Source organism: Dermochelys coriacea, chromosome 9, assembly GCF_009764565.3.
Source record: "Dermochelys coriacea isolate rDerCor1 chromosome 9, rDerCor1.pri.v4, whole genome shotgun sequence".
NCBI lineage: Eukaryota > Metazoa > Chordata > Testudines > Dermochelyidae > Dermochelys > Dermochelys coriacea.
In genome coordinates, this window is record NC_050076.1 from 77,578,590 (window position 1) to 77,599,843 (window position 21,254).

The 21,254-nt window shown below is 41.0% G+C and overlaps 1 protein-coding gene across 3 annotated transcripts; it reads left to right on the plus strand.

Annotated features, from left to right (window-relative positions):
* The first annotated feature begins 328 nt into the window (after positions 1–328).
* On the plus strand, positions 329–16,875 carry ITM2A (integral membrane protein 2A). 3 transcript variants are annotated; one of them, XM_038415814.2, is made up of 6 exons: positions 329–505; positions 4,847–4,978; positions 5,274–5,462; positions 8,713–8,823; positions 11,124–11,274; positions 14,629–16,875. In XM_038415814.2, exons 1-6 carry the CDS (start codon positions 422–424, stop codon positions 14,715–14,717), a joined length of 756 nt encoding a protein of 251 aa, XP_038271742.1. In that variant the 5' UTR covers positions 329–421; the 3' UTR covers positions 14,718–16,875. The 3 variants fall into 3 exon arrangements, with proteins under 3 accessions (XP_038271742.1, XP_043347742.1, XP_043347741.1); XM_043491807.1 differs by lacking the exon at positions 14,629–16,875 and adding an exon at positions 12,187–14,260 and having other exon boundaries at positions 338–505; XM_043491806.1 differs by having other exon boundaries at positions 343–493.
* The last annotated feature ends 4,379 nt before the right edge of the window (positions 16,876–21,254 follow it).

Genomic DNA, 21,254 nt, shown 5'->3' on the forward strand with positions numbered 1-21,254 from the left:
CCCGGGCAGCAGGCGAGGGGGGGTTGGGATGTTTTCACTAGACTGTGGCGTCTGGAGCCCAGGGGGCAGCCGGGGCGACTCCTGGGTGGCGGCCCTGGAAAACCACCGCCTCCTGCGGGCCCTTTGCCATGGGGACGGCTCTCTCCGGCCTCCCAAGGTAGCCTCCGGCACGGCACGGCACGGCACGGCAGGGCAGGCGGCGGGACTGTGACGCGCACCTCCCCCCCCGCGCCAGGGCTACGAGCGAGCCGGCGGTTTGACTCGCTGGACGCCCCGGGCCGCGCGCGCGTGCGCGCACGGAGGATAGAGGCGGGGCGCGCGCTGGCTCCTCCCCCTGGCCGGGGCTGAGGGGCGGGCGCGCGGCGGCGGGATTTGCGATCGGCCGCTGCGCAGCGCGGAGCGGAGCGGAGCGGGCAGCGCCATGGTGAAGATCGCCTTCAGTTCTCTCTTCGCCCACAAGGACGAGCCCAAGAAGGATGCGGCCGAGGCACTGGTGACTGACAAGGTGCGGGACGGGCTCTGCGGGGCGCGAGCTTCCTCCGCCATCGCGGAGCGACGAGGGGACCCGGGCCGCCGCCATCTTCTCATAACGTCGGTTGGCGGGGGGGGGGGCGGATATAGCGCCCCCGGCTCGGGGCTAAAATGGCGGAGGCCGAGGGCGCCCCCTAGGGAGGGGGCTCCTCTCGACTCCCCCTGCCTTGCTTCCGCCTGCCGGGTGAGGGGGTCATCTGCCCTGCCGCCCTAGGGGGAAGAGGGGCCTCCTTCGGTCCCAGGGTCGCCTTCCCCCCAGTCCCACGGCGGGGCGGAGGCTCAGGGGCTTGCCCGCTGAGCTCCCGCCGCGGAGCGGGGCGCTGGTTTCTGCGGCGGCCTCGTCCTGCCCGGGCCACTCTTGCGCTTGCTCGTGGAAGCGAAAAGGGGGAGGGGAGGAGGGATCCATTTTGTGTGTGTGTGTGTCGGGGGGAGGGGGGCGGTGTGTTATTCCTCCTGTCTCTAATGGAGGCCGGGCGGGGTGTGCAGGGCCCTCTCCGCAGCCGCGCTCTGTCCTTTAACCCGCTTTCTGTTCTGATGGCGTCCCAGCTTGCGGGGCACCCCCGGAGGGCCCCGAGCTAGCCAGTGTGCGCCGAGCTCCGCTTAACCCATGAAAGCCCTGGTGCGCAGCGAGCGCCGCAGCTCCGGGCTGTGGAGCTAAGGGGGGACGGGGGGACTTAGGGAAAGGGAAACCCCGCTTTCTGCTCTGTGCCACCCTTCTTGAGCCCTGAATCCTCAACAGCTAAGAGTACGTGCTGGGCCGTCCTCTGCCAGCTCCGAGGGTAGCTTTAAAACCCTCTGCGGGCTCCCAGTCAACTGTGTTCTCATGCTGGGGAATGATTACACTTCAATTGCCCAGCTGACCTGAGTGTTGATTTCAGACTCTAGCCTCTGTTTTGAACGTGGCACTCTGGCACAAGCGTCCCTAGTGAAATTGGCCAAGAAAGTATTCTGGAAGGAGGGTTCTTCCTGAACATGCAACTGCCACGGCTATTATGAAAGCGTTGTTGCTAATTATTAGGAAAGATGGAATTGTTGTAAACTGTCTAGGGTCTATGGCAGCGTTTCTCAAACTTTGGTATTGGTGGCCACTTTCACGCAGCAAACCTATGAGTGCGACCCTCCCCCCCCCCTTATAAATTAAAAACACTTTTTTTTTTTTTGTATTTAACACGTATAATGGCTGGAGGGAAAGTGGGGCTTGAGGGTGGAGGCTGACGGCTTGCGACCCCCCCATGTAATAACGTTGTGACCTCCTGAGGAGTCACGACCCCAGTTTGAGAACTCCTGGGTTATGGCAAATCTGACTTGAATTAAGAATTCCTTCTATAAACAGTTTTAAGTGAATCATAGACTATCTGGGTTGAAAGGGACTTCAGGAGGTCATCTAGTCCAACCCCCTGCTCAAAACAGGACCAATCCTCAACTAAATCATCCCAGCCAGGGCTTTATCAAGCCTGACCTTGAAAACCTTTAAAGTCCCAGGCATGTATTCTCTGGGTTCTCCTGCCTCTCCCCTTATGAGTTATCAATATGGTTTATTCTACTACAGCCATTTAAATATGTGCGAAGACTTTATTTTCTTAAATGATGTACTATAAAGAAAAATTAGTGACTATTTTGCACCATGCTTTTGCTTTAGTTAACTGTAGTCTTAACCTCTGATGTAACTGAACTGGTAGCTCTAGAAGGCTAATTTACCACCTGGTAATTGACACAGACACACAACAGTTCAGAGGCTGAGTTCCCATCTATCCTGGGCTTTTGTGTACCTTAAGGGGAAAATACATGTTAGTTTTGAGATGGGGACTATATATTCAGCATATACAACTGGTTCTCTCCTGTTTGGCAAAAAAAAGTCTGAGGCCTCTTGTCCTTGAATAGCATTGTGGATGTATATTTTTAATTATTCTCTTTAAGTTTCTTAACACTGTTCTAAATCTGTTGCAATGATTGTATGTTATGCAATTCCCTTTATTTCTTGCTTTCTTATTAAAATAAGATGAGCAGCTTGTGATCTGAGCTACTTTGTGTTGACTATATTATGCCTTTCAAAATACTGTCTCAAACTAAACTACGTACACTTATAGACAAACTCCTCACTCCAACTCCAGTGTAATGTAGCAGATGGTCTTAGAGGTGGGTGAATACCACTCAAATGCACTTAAATAAAAGTGAATTCAGTTTGCATCCAATGAGGTGAGCTGTGGCTCATGAAAACTTATGCTGAAATAAATTTGTTAGTCTCTAAAGTGCCACAAGTACTCCTTTTCAGTTTGGTTATGTTCACTTACTTTTTGCATTTGCTATAATAGTGGAAAGCAGACAAGTTTACAGTCACAAATGTTTGCTGAAACAACACATTTAACAGAGCACCAGAAAATACTTGTACAGAAAACATTTTAACTCAGGCGTCTGAGTTCACACATAGAATCTCTTTCTAAGATAAATAAGCAAACAGCAAATGTCTCATGACTTGTGTATAGTCAGCACAAACCAACATAGCTTTTTTTTTTTTTTCTATTATTACAAATTGAAATAAGCACCCATCTAGACTTGGGTACCTTAACAATTAGAACCATAGTATTCAGTAGCACACCAACATTTGATTTAAGTAATCATATGAAAGGATGGGGAACTATTTGATGGTATATATGAATATGTGGTACAGTATCATGATAAAGATAGGCAGGGGCAAAATAAAACTGGCCTCAATAAATGTAAGCTTTCTTTAAAAGATGTTTTATTTTGTGCCACAATCTAAATGTCTGTATGGTGAAACACATTCTCACTACACATAAAATGAAATAATTTTAAAATGATATTTTTCAACCTTCTTCTAGTGGTCATTTTGCCGCAGCAATACTTGTTACACCAGTAGTATGCTAGCAGAATGTCAGATAAACCAGCATCTGACGGGGTTCAGTGACAGGACAAAATTGTGTTAAACTGATTACGTAAGAGCTGGTTCCTTAGGTGTGTGAATTTTTGAGTTTGTGCTCGGCAAAACATGGATATCCCTTTTTAAAAAGGAATTCAGTAATATTCTTACAAGAGGCCCTTTTAATGTGCTTATTTATTTGTATTCCAGTAGTGCCTAGGGGTCCTAATCGTGAATTAGGGTCCCACTGTGCTAGACACTAGGCACAAACAATAGATGGTCCCTATCCCAAAGAACTTGGAATCTAAGTCAATAGTAATCTCTTCCTGCACTAACGTGCCATGGGAAATCCAACCTATAGTTGTTTTCTGATGCTTTGATGCTCCGTTTGCTCAGCATATGTTGTTGGATGTGCGTGCAGTTGACAAACACAGCTAAGGGACACACAGTCAGTTTAAGATAACACTTTTGTGAGATGTTAGCTTCCATTTCTTAGAAATAACACTTTGAATAAAAATATTTTTCTCATTTGTTGTGCATTTGGCAACGCTCTATAGAGCCCACCTCCTGGTTGTATGGGCTTCTTACACAGCAACAGAGGGAGATGATCACTTAAAGAACTGGAAAAGGTTATTGTAAAACTACAAAAACTGGGACTGGGGATAATAGGATGACACGGAGATATTTACATAGCATCTGGTGGGCTTTGCTTTGATGCACTCTCTCCTGTCAGGAATAACTTATGAAAGGAGGTCATTGTATTAAGCACTAAAACAAGCTTTAAAAAAGCTTTGATGAAATAAAAATGATCTTGTCTGCTGCTTTTAAAAGTTTTTGAAACTTGCTGGAGTTTCTTCAATTAAGATATTTGAAGAAGGGTAGTTAGTTATACACATGATGCTAAATAGACAGTTGAGAGGTGGCCTCAAGCTCCTTAAATCTGCTGTATCTTGAACATAAGGCATAGCAATGAAATTTTTTGCATATTTTTTTAAATTGAGTTAGAAAATGTCTACTCCTTAGGTTAGTGGAAATGTTTGGGTTTTTTTTTCTTCTTCTATACTTTGAGTCTACTATGAGCAATTACTTATTTTGAGTATTCTGAAATGGAACAGTGTAACTTCATAGGACATGCCATTTTTGTCAAATTCTGGCCAAGAATGGGCCAGAATTCCAAAGGATTTTTGAAATTGCTATTAGCTATATTTTTACACTAACAACACTTTCGTTGCACTTTAAAATGTTGGTGTTAAGTTGCCATGGCATCATACCAGGAAAACCTTTCTCAGATACATCTTCTTTTCCCCAAGAGACAAAGTGACACCCTATGTGGATCACAAGTCAAGCTTGAGCACTTAAACAGGTAGTAGAAGAACGATAAGTGTAAATTCCAGGCTACTAAATTGTGTCAAATCTTTCATTCCTTTTTCTATAAAGGATCCAGAAATTGCAACACATGGAAATGAAAATTCATCTGGAAGATGTTTATTGACCCTTTTGGGTCTTGCATTCATCTTAGCAGGGGTTGTAGTTGGTGGAGCCTGCATCTACAAGTACTTCATGCCTAAGGTAATGTGAATATTTATTTGTTTTGTTCAGAATAAATGTTTGGTTTTGTTTACTTTCATATTTTGACAACCTCAAAATCAAAATATTAACTAATTGTAAGCAATAGATTTATTACTGGATTTCTGTCATGGTATTGATAAAAATTCAGTCTTAACAACTGAAATGAGTTACAGGCCTTGACCCTTGAAGCTTGGGTAGAAAAGAACTACAACAAACTTCTGATTTAGTGTTAGATTAAAATTTAAAAATAAAGTGCAACACCAAAAAATAACACAGCTGACTTTTTTATTTTTAGCATAAGGTGTACCGTGGGGAAATGTGTTACTTTGAAAATGAAAATCAGGATCGTGCTACAGAACCGTACTTCCTGCCCATTGCAGAAGAAGCTGATATTCGGGAAGATGATAACATAGCAATCATTGATGTTCCAGTTCCGAAGTTCTCAGATAGTGACCCAGCAGCTATTGTCCATGATTTTGACAGGGTGAGTTTAAAAGGGGCGTTTTAATGCTTTTAAAAAATGGATGACTTTTACTACTGATGTGTCCTCTGGATGATAGCTTTAAATGTCAGCTTACTGTGACTTTGTTTTTGAGACTGTCTTTTCAGTGTGGCACCAACAATTATGCATCTCCCACTTCTGGTAATGAATTGTCTGTTGATAATCTGTCTCTTGTGTTAACAAAGTTTACTAGTCTAGATGTAAACTCTAGCTACACTACTCTCTCTTAGAACTGGAAGTCTTTTCAACCATAAATTAAATGAAACAGGTTCATTTAACAGAATGGATCCGTCAGTTGCTGTGTGATTTGACAATGTTGCCCAGGATAGATTTCTTAACTCCTGAGAATGAATTGTGCAAATTGAACTGGGAAAAGGAATGAGAGTTTTGAATCTGAATTGGAACAGGAGAGTGTAAATTGCCAATAAAAATAAATTTTTTACATACAAGGTTTTTTTTTTTTTAGTTGCGTACTACTGTAAAATGCAAACGGAGGGAAGGCCCATACAGCAAAACAAATAGCAACTTCTATTTATTTTGTGGGTGTGGCAGAAAGGAAGCTTCTGACAAACTCCTATTTTAAATGTATTTAAAAGTAGTTGAAAACAAGGAACTGACAGCATTGTTGGGCTATTTATATATGACTTCCTAGAGCCAGGATTCGGTGGGGTGGGGTGTAAAAACATTGCTGCAAAAGTAACCAAAACTTGTATTTCACCTTAAATATAAAGATCACTTTGAGATGAAAGTCTCTTTTTCAAAAAAACATAACAAAAGAAGCCTAGGTACTTAGTTTGAGAACAGCCACCCTCAAAGTTTGTATCCCAGTCAGTCTTCTCCAAAACTGGTCATCTTCTCAGTTATTCAGACAACAATCAAAATTGGCATTTTTGAAAATTAACCCTAATTTTGAAAGGTTAGGGTGTGGGAAATAAAGACCTCCTAAGAAGGAAAGCAAATCTGAGAGTATTCCACCTTGAGAAAAATATTTGAAAATGCCTACAATTTAGTGTATTTCAGAAATTAAAAACAACAACAAACATTAAATTGCTTTTCAGAAGTATATAGTGAAGTTTGTTTTTATCCTTGGACAGTCCAAGACTTCTACAAATTAAATTTCAATTTATTTTGGGGAGGGTATCTCTGGAATGGAAACTGATGTGCATGTCCTTTTTTCAAAATCTAGTGCCTACATATAAAATAAACGGAACACCAAAATGTGTATTCTTCTTAATGTTTAACATTTCAAGTTTCTGCTGACTCCTTTTTACTTCTTGTTTTTCTTCACCCCCCTGTATGCCCTTTGTGTACTTTTCTTTTTCCTATGTTGTGTTCTTGCCATATTCCTCCCCACATGTAGAGAATGTGCATGGTTCTGCCTATCTACCCCCAGTTCTGCATTGCTGTAAGGCAATTTTTTTTTAAAACCTTCCCTTAGTTTTCCTTGGCTGTGAAGCTATAAATCAGCCCCTGCTCACTGGAAACAATGTATTTCCAGAGTCCTGAACCAGAAATCACTTGTGCTGGAGAGTAATGAAGCCTTTTTCCTTCCTTTATATAATTTGAAATGTCATTTTAACTGGCAATTCGGTTAACTTTGTTCTCTCCCCCTCTTTAATCCGATGAAGTTAGCAGTTATTGGCTGCTAAAATCATGTTAGGGTTGGGGAGGGAAGGAGAAGGATAATCAGAATGATGTGGGTGTTTTAAAGATGTTTCATGACCTGCTAGGTTTAGCAGGCCAATATAGTGCTTTCAAGCCAAACACTTTTTCCAAGAACTGGCTATAAAAAGGACTTTCTGATAATATGAGACAGTTTGCCTCTTCTCTCTGGATTTGAGGGAGTCTTTCATGGTCATATGTCAAAGGAGAGACTGAAAAAGGCTACAACTGGGGTTTCTGTGTAATGATTGAAGTCTACCTGGACTATTGTTGAACCTTTATTGAGTGCAAAAAACACATGTTGAAATGCCTAAGGAATTACTACTTACTAAAAACTTAATAACTTTTTTCTCTTCTAACCAGTACTGAAACTCTCACTCTTGTTTATGTATAAATATATCACTTCGATAAACAGAAATTACTTTGAGTACTTAGAGTTGGCATCTACAGTTAAGGATAGATTAATTGATTTATTTATTTATTTGACAGAACCTTGCCATCAGTTGAAGAGACTAAGCGGATTATGGTAACTTTAGTGAGGTTCTGCAGAGTATTTTGCTAAATTATAGTTCATACAAATACTCTAGTCTAGCTATTTATATTGGTAACTACGCTGCCCCATGAGGATTCTGTATCTTATAGCTAAAGGAAAGTAACTGGAAAGTGACAAATCAGGATATAAACAACGAGGAGTCCTTGTGACACCTTGGAGACTTAACAAATTTATTTGGACCTAAGCTTTCGTGAGCTAAAACCCACTTCATCAGATGCATGGAGTAAAAAATACATTAAGCAGTATAAATATTACTGCACATGAAAAGATGGGAGTTGCCTTACCAAGTGGGGAGTCAGTGCTAACAAGGCCAATTCAATTAAGGTGGAAGTGTCAACTGTTGAGAATAGGCCAAGAAGGAGTGAATATCAAGAGAGGGAAAATTACTTTTATAGTGCTAACAACACCAGTGCAATCAAGGTGGACGTCACCCATTTCCAATAGTTGACAGAAGGTGTGAGTATCAGCAGAGTGGAAATTACTTTTTGTTGTGATCCGTCCACTCACAGTCTTTATTCAGGCCTTATTTGATGGTGGAAACAAATCAGGGTATGTTTCCAGAAAACTAAGTCAGAACATGGATGTACTGTTTCTGACTAGAGCCACATTTTAATTAGGCTCCTATAATTACAAGAACACATCTTCAGTATACCAAGTCCTCTACCTGATATTAATTGTCATAAGATGCTCCTTCCTGGTAGGAAGACTCTCTTTTAAAGTGTGAAGGCTTATACTCCTGTGGTCTGTCTTTCACTTCCTGTTAGCAGGCTCTCTTATGTGAGGTAGAGCTGTAGCCTTTTTCCTGTTCTGAAATTACCTACAATAAACTTAGTTCTATCACTGCTTGGTCTAAAAACACTAATTCTGTTTTGATGTTTTTAATATTCACTGATCTTGGCCTGCTAGATACTTAATGAGTTTTCTGTTTCACAGAATCTAACAGTCAGTTGTAATCATCACAAATTAAGATAGCACTTGATTTATTGAGAACAGCTGTTAAACTTCTTTCCATAATAGCTTCTGACTGCTTATCTTGACTTACAACTGGGTAACTGCTATGTGATCCCTCTGAATACATCCATTGTTATGCCACCAAGGAATCTGATGGACCTGTTCGCAAAACTGGCGGTATGTGCAACTTCTTCACTATTTTGAATAGTACAGCTAAAGGAGTGATTTCTGATAATAAATAAAACTGCAAGTGAAAAGTTCAGTAGCAATAACCTTCACAATGAACCTTTTTGCTCCCAAGGGTATTGTTCCTCAGTTTACTGTGTCATTGTAGTAAAGCTTCATAGTTACTCTTCCTTACATTTTGTACCCGTTGAATGGATAACAAACTTGAGTTTTCAGGATAGCGGCTCTCAAATACTAAATATCTAGCTTTTAAGAAAGCTAAGTACTTGTAAATAATATCAGATCTGGTCACTATGGAGAAACGTGCAGCAGACTTCAGAAAACAAAGGTCTGAAACTGGAAGTTACTGTAACGCTTTGTGTTGGTTTAATAGAAACTTTCACAAAAGAACTGTATTCACTTGCTCTTCGAATTGTTGACCTCAGATCATTCACTGAAGTGCAGTTGTGAGCTTTTCATGATACGAATTCAAAATCAGTTGCTTGGCAACTGTTAAATTCTGAAACAAATTGGTACTTTCAAGGGACTCTGTTTTTTTTTTTTTTTTTTTCAGAGTAGCAGCCGTGTTAGTCTGTATTCGCAAAAAGAAAAGGAGTACTTGTGGCACCTTAGAGACTAACGAATTTATTAGAGCATAAGCTTTCGTGAGCTACAGCTCACTTCATCGGATGCATCGAAATGCGTCCGATGAAGTGAGCTGTAGCTCACGAAAGCTTATGCTCTAATAAATTTGTTAGTCTCTAAGGTGCCACAAGTACTCCTTTTCTTTTTGTTTTTTTTTTTGTTGTTTTTTTTTTTTTGTAAGAGTTAAAGTAAGAAAAACTGGATTTCTGCCTCCAATTGAGATTTGAAAAGTGGATTTAAACTTTCCCTGGCTGTGTTTTTATGTAAATACTTTTTCAAAGCCAATGTAGACTTTTATGCAATTTGATCCACACAGTGGCTTGTTAAATAGAGCAATATAATAATTTTTCAACTTCATGAAGACATTAAACTTTCAAATACCCTAAACTTTATATTTTAAAAATAAACATTTTTAACCCAAACAGGAAACCGCTATTAAATTACTTGACTTAAATTTTATGGTTTTTTACTCAAAACCCAGAAAATCAGATGGCCTTTTGAAACTATTTAAAACTTCTAATATTATTCAGGCTCCCTATAAACTAAAGAAAAACAATGTGTCATGACAAAGCGTTGAAATCAATAGAATGTAGTTATCACCTCTGACCAGAGAGAGAAACTTAAAGGCTGCTGGTTTCTAGGTTTAGTTACTTGTGTTGGAAACAGTAATAACTTTTTCTTGGAAGTGCCTGTATCTCCATGGAAGCAGACTTTATAATCCTTTCCTATGTAGTGTATGTGCGTTTTGAAAAGGAACAGGCATGATAGTGTCTAATAGCTGGACTGAAGGAAGAGGATCATGTTTTAGCATATTGCACTCTTCTCTTCCTGTCATGAACATTACGATACCATATGGCAGTGTTTCCCAAACTTGATACGCCGCTTGTTCAGGGAAAGCCCCTGGTGAGCCAAGCCGGTTTGTTTACCAGCTGCGTCCGCAGGTTTGTCCAATTGCGGCTCCCACTGGCTGCAGTTTGCTGCTGCAGGCCAATGGGGGCTGCGGGAAGTGGCGTGGGCCGAGGGACATACCGGCCGCCACTTCCCGCAGTCCCCATTGGCCTGCAGCAGCAAACTGCGGCCAGTGGGAGCCGCAATCGACCAAACCTGCGGACGCAGCTGGTAAACAAACCGGCCCGGCCCCCCAGGGGCTTTCCCTGAACAAGCGGTGTCCCAAGTTTGGGAAACACTGCCTAGTGGGCATATAACTTCGCTGCAGAAGCAGCAGCTTCATATCTGCCATGTCACTAATATGTTTGGAAGCAGTAGCTGCCCTTTTTTGTGTATTCATGGTATTGGAGATGGTTTGTCTCTAAGGAAAATACAGAAATATCACTTTTGAATAATGGTGGGGGTTGAACCATCTACTTAGACTGTCAGACTTAGTTTTTTCATGTGCTTGGGTTGTGTGAGTCTAGCTTTTAACTACAACTTTCCTAATATAGTACCCCAGCTAGCTTGAATTAACAACTTGAATGTGACCCTTACTGATGGGTAGGTAATGTTAAAAATGAATCCTGTTTTTGTTTTAACAATCTAACAGAATTAACACTCAAAATCCAGTAGGGGTCAAAATTATTTATTCTTTATGTGACCATCCAGAAGACTAGTATCATTTCTTAACAGAACATTAATGAAGGCATTTAATTCCCTTTTCTCTTTTTTTTTAGACTGGTTCCTACTTGCCTCAGACTTACCTAGTTCGTGAAGAAATGGTGGTAACAGAAGAGATAGATAATGTGTCTGATTTGGGCATCTTCATTTACCAGCTTTGTGTAGGAAAAGAGACCTTCAGACTGCAGCGCAGAGATCAGAGAGCAGGTGAGTGTTTCCTCCAGTATAGGAAATATACTACCTCAATAGAGAGGGGAAATAGGAAACTTAAAAACTTCACTCCAGAAACAGGTAGGTGTTAATGCCCCACTAAATAGGCTGTTACTTCATTTACTACATTAAAATAAAAATGTACGTTTTGTTCCCCTTTAGAGTCTTTGAGTCTGAAGTTTTTCTTCTCCAATGAGACATGGTCTATTACAGGTTACAAAACCCTCAATGATATGCCCAAAACACCAACCTGAACATGAGTTCACTTTCACTCTTTCGTTTTAGTCAGAGATCCTGAGACAGTAGAGTATTTGGAATTTGAGAAACTAGCTTACATATAAATCTTGTTTGCAGGGTGGGAGGGAAATCCAAATTTAACAGTCTAATGTTTGGATAATTGGCCTTCAGATAATAGGGGATTTCTCTTTTGTTAGTTACGCTTTGACAAATTGTAGAATCTATTTTAGAGACTTGTTGTTTCAAGTAATGAATGCTTCGAGGGAATCTTAAAAGGAAATCTGAAATACAAATGCCTAGATCTGCATGTGATACCAGTTGACTTTCATGTTTTAATCCTAAACATTTTGATGCAAGATTCAATTGCAGCCAAACTAGAGCACTGCCATCTATTCAGGAATGAATTTGGTATCTAAGCTGTTTGATGTGGGTCTGAATACACAAATATGCCGCCAAAGCCCTAATGATACTGGGAGCTTTCTGGTCATCACAGCTCTTTAAAGCACTCAAAGGGTTTTTTAATACTAGAATTACTGTATGAAATTCACAGTATAGTTAAATCAGTCCCTTCTAGAAATTATATCTTTGCACCCTAATATATAGGGGTTGATTAGAGGAAGTTGTTTGCCAAACAGTGAACTTGTCCAGTTTTTCCTCCCTACTCCATTTTACAGTGGTCCTCTTGTCTGAAGTGATCTGAAAGGATATTCCTTCACAGGCTGTTGGTGATGCTCTTTGTATCTTAAATTTGCAAGTGCTTCTAGCCTGGGCTGGCCAGGGAGTAAGGGACCCTACTAATATGTGCTGCTGTTAGGTAACTGGTACAACTCCACCTTGTTGTCTCAACATTTATCTGTCTTCTTCCTGCTCCAAATCCACTGGGATTTTGCGAGTTTCTTTGGTATTGTTGCTATTGGCAGAATAAAACTTAGAAGGATCAGTTGATTTGTTTCTGCTTCTGTTCTGCTGACAGCAGAAGGAAAGCTTTATATGCAGAAACGGGAATCTCTCCGTCCCCCTGAGAAGCTTACAGACGTGATGGGGAGGATGTTAATTTTAACGCCCTTGGTAGGCACACACTTTTTTAGTTTAGATAGATGCTCTGTTCCAGTGAGTGGTCAATGCACTGAAAACTTTGAGTAGTGTACTGCACCTGCCTAAATACAAAATAATCAGTTTTCGTTTGCTCTAGTATATTAACCCTCCATTTGTGTCACTGACATGCCATGCTAATGCATTAGCACTGACAGCAGGAGTTCAAATCTGCCATTTACATGAGTTGCTTGCAAGAAAATCTTTTCCAGGAAATAAGTAAAAACATTTTACTGCGGTACAGTATGTTGCTGTAATTAAGCTGGTTTTTCCTTCCTTTTTTTTTTTTTTTTAAGGGTTTTGTAATTGTACTGTTAAGAGAATTGCTTGGGTCTAAAACTCTCCATAGAATATCCTAGTCTAAAAGATAATGTCTTGTTGTTAATATGCAGTAAACGCCTCCATGCCCTATATAACCAGTGACACTAAAACTGATGAAAATCAAATGGTATATTTTCATTTTGCAAACATTTCTTTTGGGGGAAGAGAAGAGGAAATAATGGGAAGAGGCAACTGATATTGGGGGGTTGAAGACATGGTACCTTTAGTTAGAGGTCCTCGACTCTGGAGTTCATGTCCTGGATTTTTTTCACCACTAATTGGTGGACACTTCAAACCATGTTGTTTTCCCAGGAAGTTTTTTGGGCTTGAGGAACAGAGGAGGAAGGATAGTAGTGTGTGGCTTGTTTTTGTTTACATATAGTAAATATTTAATTGAGACTCCATATACAAGGCAGTCTTATACCCAGTTACAGAACTTCGCACTGACTTTATAAACTTTCTACAAAAGCTATTTTAAAATAAGCAAAAATTCAAAGTGAAGGCCAACATTCTTGTCAGTTTATCATAACAGTATAAGCAGACTGTTAGCAGCTAGTACTCTGGAAGACAGATTTCAGAGTAGCAGCTGTGTTTGTCTGTATTTGCAAAAAGAAAAGGAGTACTTGTGGCACCTTAGACTAAGAAATTTATTTGAGCATAAGCTTTCGATGAAGTGAGCTGTAGCTCACGAAAACTTACGCTCAAATAAATTTAAGTCTCTAAGGTGCCACAAGTACTCCTTTTCTTTTTACTCTGGAAGAGACTTTCATTGGAAACTCTTGTTCTGTGTGTTCTGTTAAACTACCCAAACAAAACTGATGCCAATAGTCAGCTTCTTAGCTTTCATGAGGTATCTGACATCACTGAGAGCACTCCACTAGGGAGACTGAATTTGATCAACTATTGATTTGATTACAGTATTGCCATGTTTCGCTTATCCTTCTGTCTAATGTGTTTTCATTAAAACCATGTGGTAGAATCAGTTTTGCTATGGTAGGGGTCTGCTGCTGACATGTACTGAGAATGCTCTGTCAAGTTTTTAATGTATTTTATACATTGTCAGCAGAGTGGCAATCAAGGGCACGATCCTATTCCTATCAGTGAGTGGAAGCTTTGCTATTTATTTCACTGGGACCAGGATTGGGCCCCAGAGGAGTAATCTCTGCAGTGTTTTGGTGTAAGTGTATCTGGCTGAACAAAAAAGGATTGTGTTCTGCAACACCCTCTCTGCAGCCACTTCAGAATTCTCTGAACTCAGGAAAGGAAAGAGGAGCCAAAGGGAGAATTGCCTTTAGGAGCTTGGAAGAGTTAAGAGGGACTATGGTTTAGTAGAGGGGCTTATGGCATGACCTTAATTAGTTTAGAGACAGCAGCTTACAGTCTGAAGGGCTAAGAGGATACTGGAAACAGAAATTTACATTTATTCATAAGAGGTATTTAACACCTGTTTGTTTAGCCCTAGTATAATGTCAACACAGCTCTGAGAATAGTGGGCTTTTTATAATTAAACAGTAGAAACAAGCTTGTGTACAACCATAGTGATAACTAACTGACCTTACACTATTATTGAGTACTTAATTGTATATTGCCAGACTAAGCTAGTCATAAACTGCTATCTCCTAAGAAATATACAGATACTTCTAGCTATCTGTAAAGAACACAATATTGTAACTTGCTAATTTACTTTTTTCTTCCACCCAGGTCTCCAGAAGCGCTCAGCTGAGAACTGTCATACAATCAGACATTTTGAAAATTCTTTTGTGGTTGAAACAAAGATCTGTCAACAGTGAAAGACACTGGATGGAAAGTGACTATTTCACATCTTCATTAAGAAGTCTGAGCTTTACAGTTTGACTTCTAAATTAAAATGTGCAGTGATAATCAAAAGCCTTATTATGCATCTCCTGTGTATTGCTTGTATTACAAAATACAAAATCACAATTTCAGCTTTCTTTGATCCTTGGTATAACGATATTTTTAGTTGTCTTGCGTAAAACTGAAATTTGAGATGTTTTAGAAGAAATGTGTTATCAGCTTATCCATTGAATGTGTCTGACTTCGAATTTTTCTGGGAAAGGCAGAAAAAAAATACATTGATTCTTTGGTCGGAATTACGCCTGGGGGAATTCTGCACCACTGTGCATGCACAGAATTTATGTCCCCTGCAGATTTCTTTGTTTTCCCACAGAAAAATGACTTTGATGGGGAAGAAAAGGGAAGCCACAAAAGCGGTCATGCAACCTTCCCGAGCAGTACATTTTGGCTGCCCAGGGCAGCCGGCTGTCAGGCGGGACTGGGGACGACCCGGCTGATGGCTCCTGCCCTGCGCCAGGCTCAGCTGCTAGTCCCAGCTGGGCTGGGGAGGACGGGACTTCCTCTTCCCCTGCACTGCATCTAGGGCTGCGTCAGACTCACACCCAGATTTCTCCCCTGGCTGTAGGAAGCTCTACAAATTCACATCCCGCCCATCCATCCAACCTCTGTGCATCCAGAACCCCTCACACCCAGACCCTCCTGCCAAGCCTCATCCCTCTACCCCCCAGACAAGCCCCATTCCCCCTGCACCTGGACCACCCCAGTGAGCCACCTGGATCCCCACCCTACCAAGCCTCAGTCAGCTGCACCTGGCTTGCAACCCCACTGAGCCCCACTCCCCCGGCATCTGGACCCTCTGCACACACCCAGACCCCCTGCTGAGCTCTATCCTGCCCCCTACACTCGGACTCCCTCTGCTGAGCCTAAACCACCTTCACCTGAACCCCCCCGCAGAGTCCCATTACTGTTGCACTCAGAACCCCCCAACAAGTCCCTGTGCATTCAGATCCTCCCCCCCCCCACACATACATACTCAGATCCTCCGCTGAGATACCTGCACACAGTTTGTCCCACACAGAACCCTCTCAACCCACACCTGGATTCCCTCCACACTTGGATCCTGCCTTTTTGAGCCTGCCTTCCCACACCTGGTGCATGGAGGGGCAGGGCTCTGGGTTGTTTCTTGCGCAGGCCTGATCCTTGCACTGTGTCAGGGTTGTGTGCAACCTCACCACTGAATCTGTGCCCTGGGAAAGGGGAGCTGCACAGTGATCTCCCACCTCTGTGCAGCCAGTGGCCTGTGCTCCCCAATGCCATGCTGGAGCCTCCACATTTGTTTGACAAAATGTGCAGAATTTTAAAACGTGCACAGAATTTTTAATTTTTTGGCGCTTAATTTTTTGGCCCAGAATGCCTTCAGGAATAGCCAAAATCAATTCTGTTACACCTTTTGATTTTTCACAGAATGATTAAATTAATGGATTAATAATCTGTGGGTTGCACATTTAGTGTAGTTCTATAGAATTGCTCTGCACTCCATTTTCTGGTTTAAAAAAAATCAAACAACCTCCACCTTGCAACATTTATCGTTAAAGGTTTTATTTTAACTTCCACGTGTGAAGCATGTAAAATCTAACCTCAGTGATTATAAACCTCTAACATTGCTTTTTTCATTTTGTGCAATTACTGTATTGAACTCGTATGTATATTTGGAATCTTCCGTAAGTTTACATTTAAATTCTTTATACTTTTTGTTTGATTTTTGTGATATTTAGTTGACATAGATTTAGTTGCTCTTAATCTCTAAAGTTTGTGTCAGTATTTTGGTTATAAATTGGTTTATCTTGTAACTGCCTGTTTCATTAAACCTCTCTTGGTATGGCCCACTTGTGGATGTGACTGTAGCTGTAAATTTAACTACTTTGGCCTGTACAACGAACTTTTTAGATCCAAACTTTTTATGAGCAAGTAGCATTATTACTGCAGTTAGAGTATTGTTTCCTGATGAGAACTACAGTATAAAGATGGTAAAGAGTTGCTAGAATGCTACAGATTCAAAACTTGAGTCTGTTTTAATAAGGGACTTTATATTGGCATTATTCCTGCAACCTTATAATAAATGTTTCTCTAGAACTGTGGTGTTGGTCTTAATTGACACTTAAAGTGGTAGGTGGGTATACCATAATGAATGGAGGAGGGGAGATTTAGTGTACTGTCATAGCATAGTTCTTAAAAAATAGTAAATATGGATGCAGCCTTATGAAGGAAACTCCTTTATCTGCTTGATCATTCTTGTTCCTCTAATGTACTAGCGGGTATCTAAACTCAGCTTGTAAGTTTCCAGCTCTTTACAAGTTGTTTTTTCCCTTAAAGGTGCGAGATTTTTGTTTTGTTTTTGGAGGATGTAGGGGAAGAGGGATTCTCGTGTTTTTTGTGAGTGTCCTGCAATTCGGTAGTGAAGAAACTTTTTGGGCTGTAGTTTATAGCTCCAGTGCAACTAAAACATGAAAATCCTTTCACAAGGTTCTTTGAGAGCATGGTTAATAAAGATACTTTGGGGGTTTTTACATTTTTGGTGGGTACATTGAGACATACAAAGTTGTATTCAGTAATTAACTTCCACGCTCCTCAACCAGGCAATGCAGATACTACTGAATTAACAGCACTGTAAATGAGTACTGATGATGATCATGTAGACTTTGTGGCTTCACTTTGAATTGAGGTGTGTGCGCAAAATAAAAAGCTCACTTAACTGTTACTTCAGAATTTCATGTTTATCTTGTAAATAGAAACTTTTGCTAGCGGTTGAGCATGAGGATCAGCATGACATCCCTGAATTTTTACGATAAGTTTAACAAAACCCAAAACTATAAATGAGGTTACATGTGCCACAACATATGACACTCTGCTATACAGAAATAGGTAAGAGCCACTTTATGGTGGCTTTGTAACCTGTGCCTGTCACTCAATCCTGGTATTGACGTCTTTAGAAAAAGATTTACCAACACGGATTAATGTAGCACACCTATAACACTTAACATTTCACTTGGTTTGGAAAATGAAATGGTTACCGTTCTGCAGACAGAGCTGTGATTCAGAAAATCATTCTAGCTAAATGCATGTTCTATTGGAAGAGCTGGGAAGCAATTAGTTGTTCCAGTATGCGCTTTTTTTTTTTAGGATGAATGTTGCAGCCATATATCAGCAGAATTTAACTGCTGCTTAAGCAATGGAATAACTGATCCTGGGGAGGAGGGGGATAACTTTCTGCAGGGACAGGATATGAGTTGCGCAGACTTATCCATCAGGTTCCATGGAACTGGTGATAATGGTCCTATCACGGGGTGGTGAAAAGGGGCAGTGTGACTTTGCCCAGATTGGCTCTCCCAGAGTTGAGATGTAAGTATCACTGTCTCTGGAAGCAGAGGCTATGCTACAGAGTCACAGTTCTCTTCTGCAGGTGTTAGGGCTTCTCTTCATATTCTATAGGGAGGAGTATGTGGCCCTGTGTGGCTCTAATATTCAGTAGAGCACTAAGCATGTGCTAAGTTTCAAGCATGTGCTTCAAAGTGCTTTGAAGAGAGAGAGAAGGTCATGCTCTTACTTCAAGCATGTGCTTTGCTGAAGTGGGGAAGAAGTCTGTAGGACAGAGTCAAAAGATGGGGATTCTATTTGTCCCTAGCCCAGACTTCATAGGGCAAGTCACTCCATCTGTGCCTTGATTTTTCCTCACAGGTAAGGAGGTGGGGGACTAATACCTCTGAGGATGGATTGTTTTAATTTGTTTTGACATGCTTGTGTGGGAGGACTTAGAAATGTAGAGTAGTAGATTGCTATTTCGCCAAGATCTTGATCAGAGAGCAAGATGAGACTTAAGTACTGCGTAACCACTTGACTGATATTAAACATTCTAAGAACATTTCCAATAACCCAAGTTCTTCCAACTCAGCTTTAAGCAACACTGAAACAATGCTAGCACTGAATCCATTAGACTTGTAACCTAACCGAGAATGCATAGCAAGGATAATAGAGCAGATGAGCGTCTCAAAATACCCAGGCAGCTAAAGCTTCCTCACGCTTGGAATGGAGCTACCTACAGATCTAGGCAGACTTTTTTGCTTTGTTTTGGGCTGCCAGCTTGCAGCACATGCAGTGCAGCAGATGGTGCTGATAGTCCTCTACAGCCAAGTTTCTGGATTATCTAACCCTTTTTTGTTTTGCAGGATTAATTGACATTTCAGCTGTATACTTCAAAATGAGGCTGGAGCTTATCCTAATGTTTGACAACTCTTGCCCATTTTGTATTGACAGGTATAAGAATGGGAGGATTAGACTCTATGGCCTAGATTCACAAAGGGAATTTAACGTCTAACTGTCCCTTGAGGTGCCTCAATTCAGCATCAAGCCACTGGCATTCACAAAACCACTGTTCAGCTGCTAGCTAACCCTATGGCACCTTAAGCACCTAATTTTCCATTGGTAAAATCCCCTAGGCACTTCAGTTTCTGGTGGTGGGCAGGGACAAAGCCACCTAGGAGGAATGCCTAGTTTGTGAATCCCCCTAACCTCCCGTGTGGGGCCTGATCTGGTAGGTGTACTCAGAGCCCACCTAACCCCCCCAAGACAGGAAGTGGGGGTGGCCTCCTTATTACCAACAACTCAGGTGGTTAGAGCACTCTCCTGTTGAACTGTTCCATTTTGTGTGAAATACTTAATAGTTATTGAGCCAGAGAGAGAGAGACTATACCCAATGGGTAGTACAGGGATTGAAGTCCCTGCTCTGAATTGGGCAGAGGAGAGATTTTAAGCAGGGTCTCCTACATCCTGGGTGAATGTTTGAACTATAAGGTACTGGCAGCACCCCAGTTTTCTTGAGAAGACTGACCTTGAGTAAGACTCCTAACTCCAGAAGAGGATTTCTAGCTAGGCATCCCAAGTGATGATAGATGTCTAACACCGTTTGAGGCGTGGGCTTAAGGCACTTCCTGTTGGCTAGCTTAGAGAATTTCTCAGTTATTTTGTTGGCTTTTGGGAATCCATGTTTTAGGTACCAATGCTCCCCTTGCATTGTACCAGGAGCTTGGGCACCTAACCTTGGGTTCAGAGTGTCAATGTGGGTGAGGTAATGTAATATCTTCTATTGAACCAACTTCTGCCAGTGAAAGAGAGAAGCTTTCAAGACCTCTTCTTTAGGTCTGGGCTTGTGTAGAAGAGCTCTACAGCTTGAAACTTCTCTCTCTCATTAGCAGAAGTTGGTCCTATAAAAGATATTACCTCACCCCTCTTGTCTCTCTGGTCTCCTGGGACCAGCACAGCTACAACAACACTGCAAATAACTGGGAATTGTCAGTTCCACTAGGTGACAAAAAGCCTAAAGGTTAGGCACTGAAATGTCTAATTGTCTATCTCTAGTCTCGATAAACCTCTCAGAATTTCTTGTTTGCAACCAATGCATCTGTTTTGCTTTACTTTAAAATGTGCACTAAACTTTTATGTAGTAGTAAGTAAACATTTGACCAGTAGATGGCTCTTTAAGCTAATGTTTGTATTTTGAAGTCTACTATTAAAATAACAGTGAAAGTAATAGTCTAGTTTTATATACTTTAAGGTTTCCCAAACCTCAAGTACTTTATTTAATGTCTCAGTGCAGACATTCTGCTTTACAAATCATCTAGCAAAAGAAATAACATGAAAACGCCTATTTATATACTGAAAGTATAGTGATCTCTCATAATATAAAACCATTTGATACACTGTTGGTTTTTAAAAGAAAGTTGCTTGTATCTAACATTTACACAGTGTTTTACAAGCATCCTATTCTCATGTATGACTTTTATCCCTGTTAAAGAATATTTTGTAGAGTGAATGTAAACTACAATGTAACTCCTTTTAAAAAACTTCAGTGGTTGAGTCCATTCTTCAAAAATCAGTATAGAAAGTGAAGCTTATAACTGAAATGAAAACTCTACTTCTGGTCACGGTCATTATTTTATATTGTAGGTCTGTGTCCACCAAAACATCTACTGTGGGAAACCACTGCCCAGGGGATAGGCTGGGATACTTGCTTGTTGACAAGTTGTCTTGAAGCTATATGCAGGCTACATACCTGACCCCTTCAACTAGTGCTAAGTTTTGAAAATCCATATGCAAGAGAGAGGAAAATGTTATGAAATTGCCAAAAAAACTACCTCATGTGCTCATAAATTCCATGTAGTAGATGACTCATGATCTCGAAACCTACTTTTGCACTGTTCTGTGTATACTAAAGGAAAGAAAGCTGCTGTTTCTGGCAAACTTAAAATAGTTTATGTAGCTGAGGTACTACCGACCTTTGCAGGAGCCTCTAATAAGTCTCCACTTAACATCTACTTGTAAATGGTCATGGCAGGCATGTGCTATTAGTAGCACTTGTTAAAGTTATATGTGTGAATCTGTATCTTCATCAACATGGGTGTTAACCTCAATACCATGTAGGCGATAATGACTGTGGGGGTTACCGATAACATAATTAT

Excerpts from the sequence above, each read along its gene's own strand:
- ITM2A (XM_038415814.2), top strand. The coding sequence starts at position 422 with ATGGTGAAGATCGCCTTCAGTTCTCTCTTCGCCCACAAGGACGAGCCC. Across the intron at positions 5,463-8,712 it reads TTGTCCATGATTTTGACAGG|CTTCTGACTGCTTATCTTGA; the intron begins GTGAGTTTAAAA and ends TTTCCATAATAG. Across the intron at positions 8,824-11,123 it reads ACCTGTTCGCAAAACTGGCG|ACTGGTTCCTACTTGCCTCA; the intron begins GTATGTGCAACT and ends CTTTTTTTTTAG.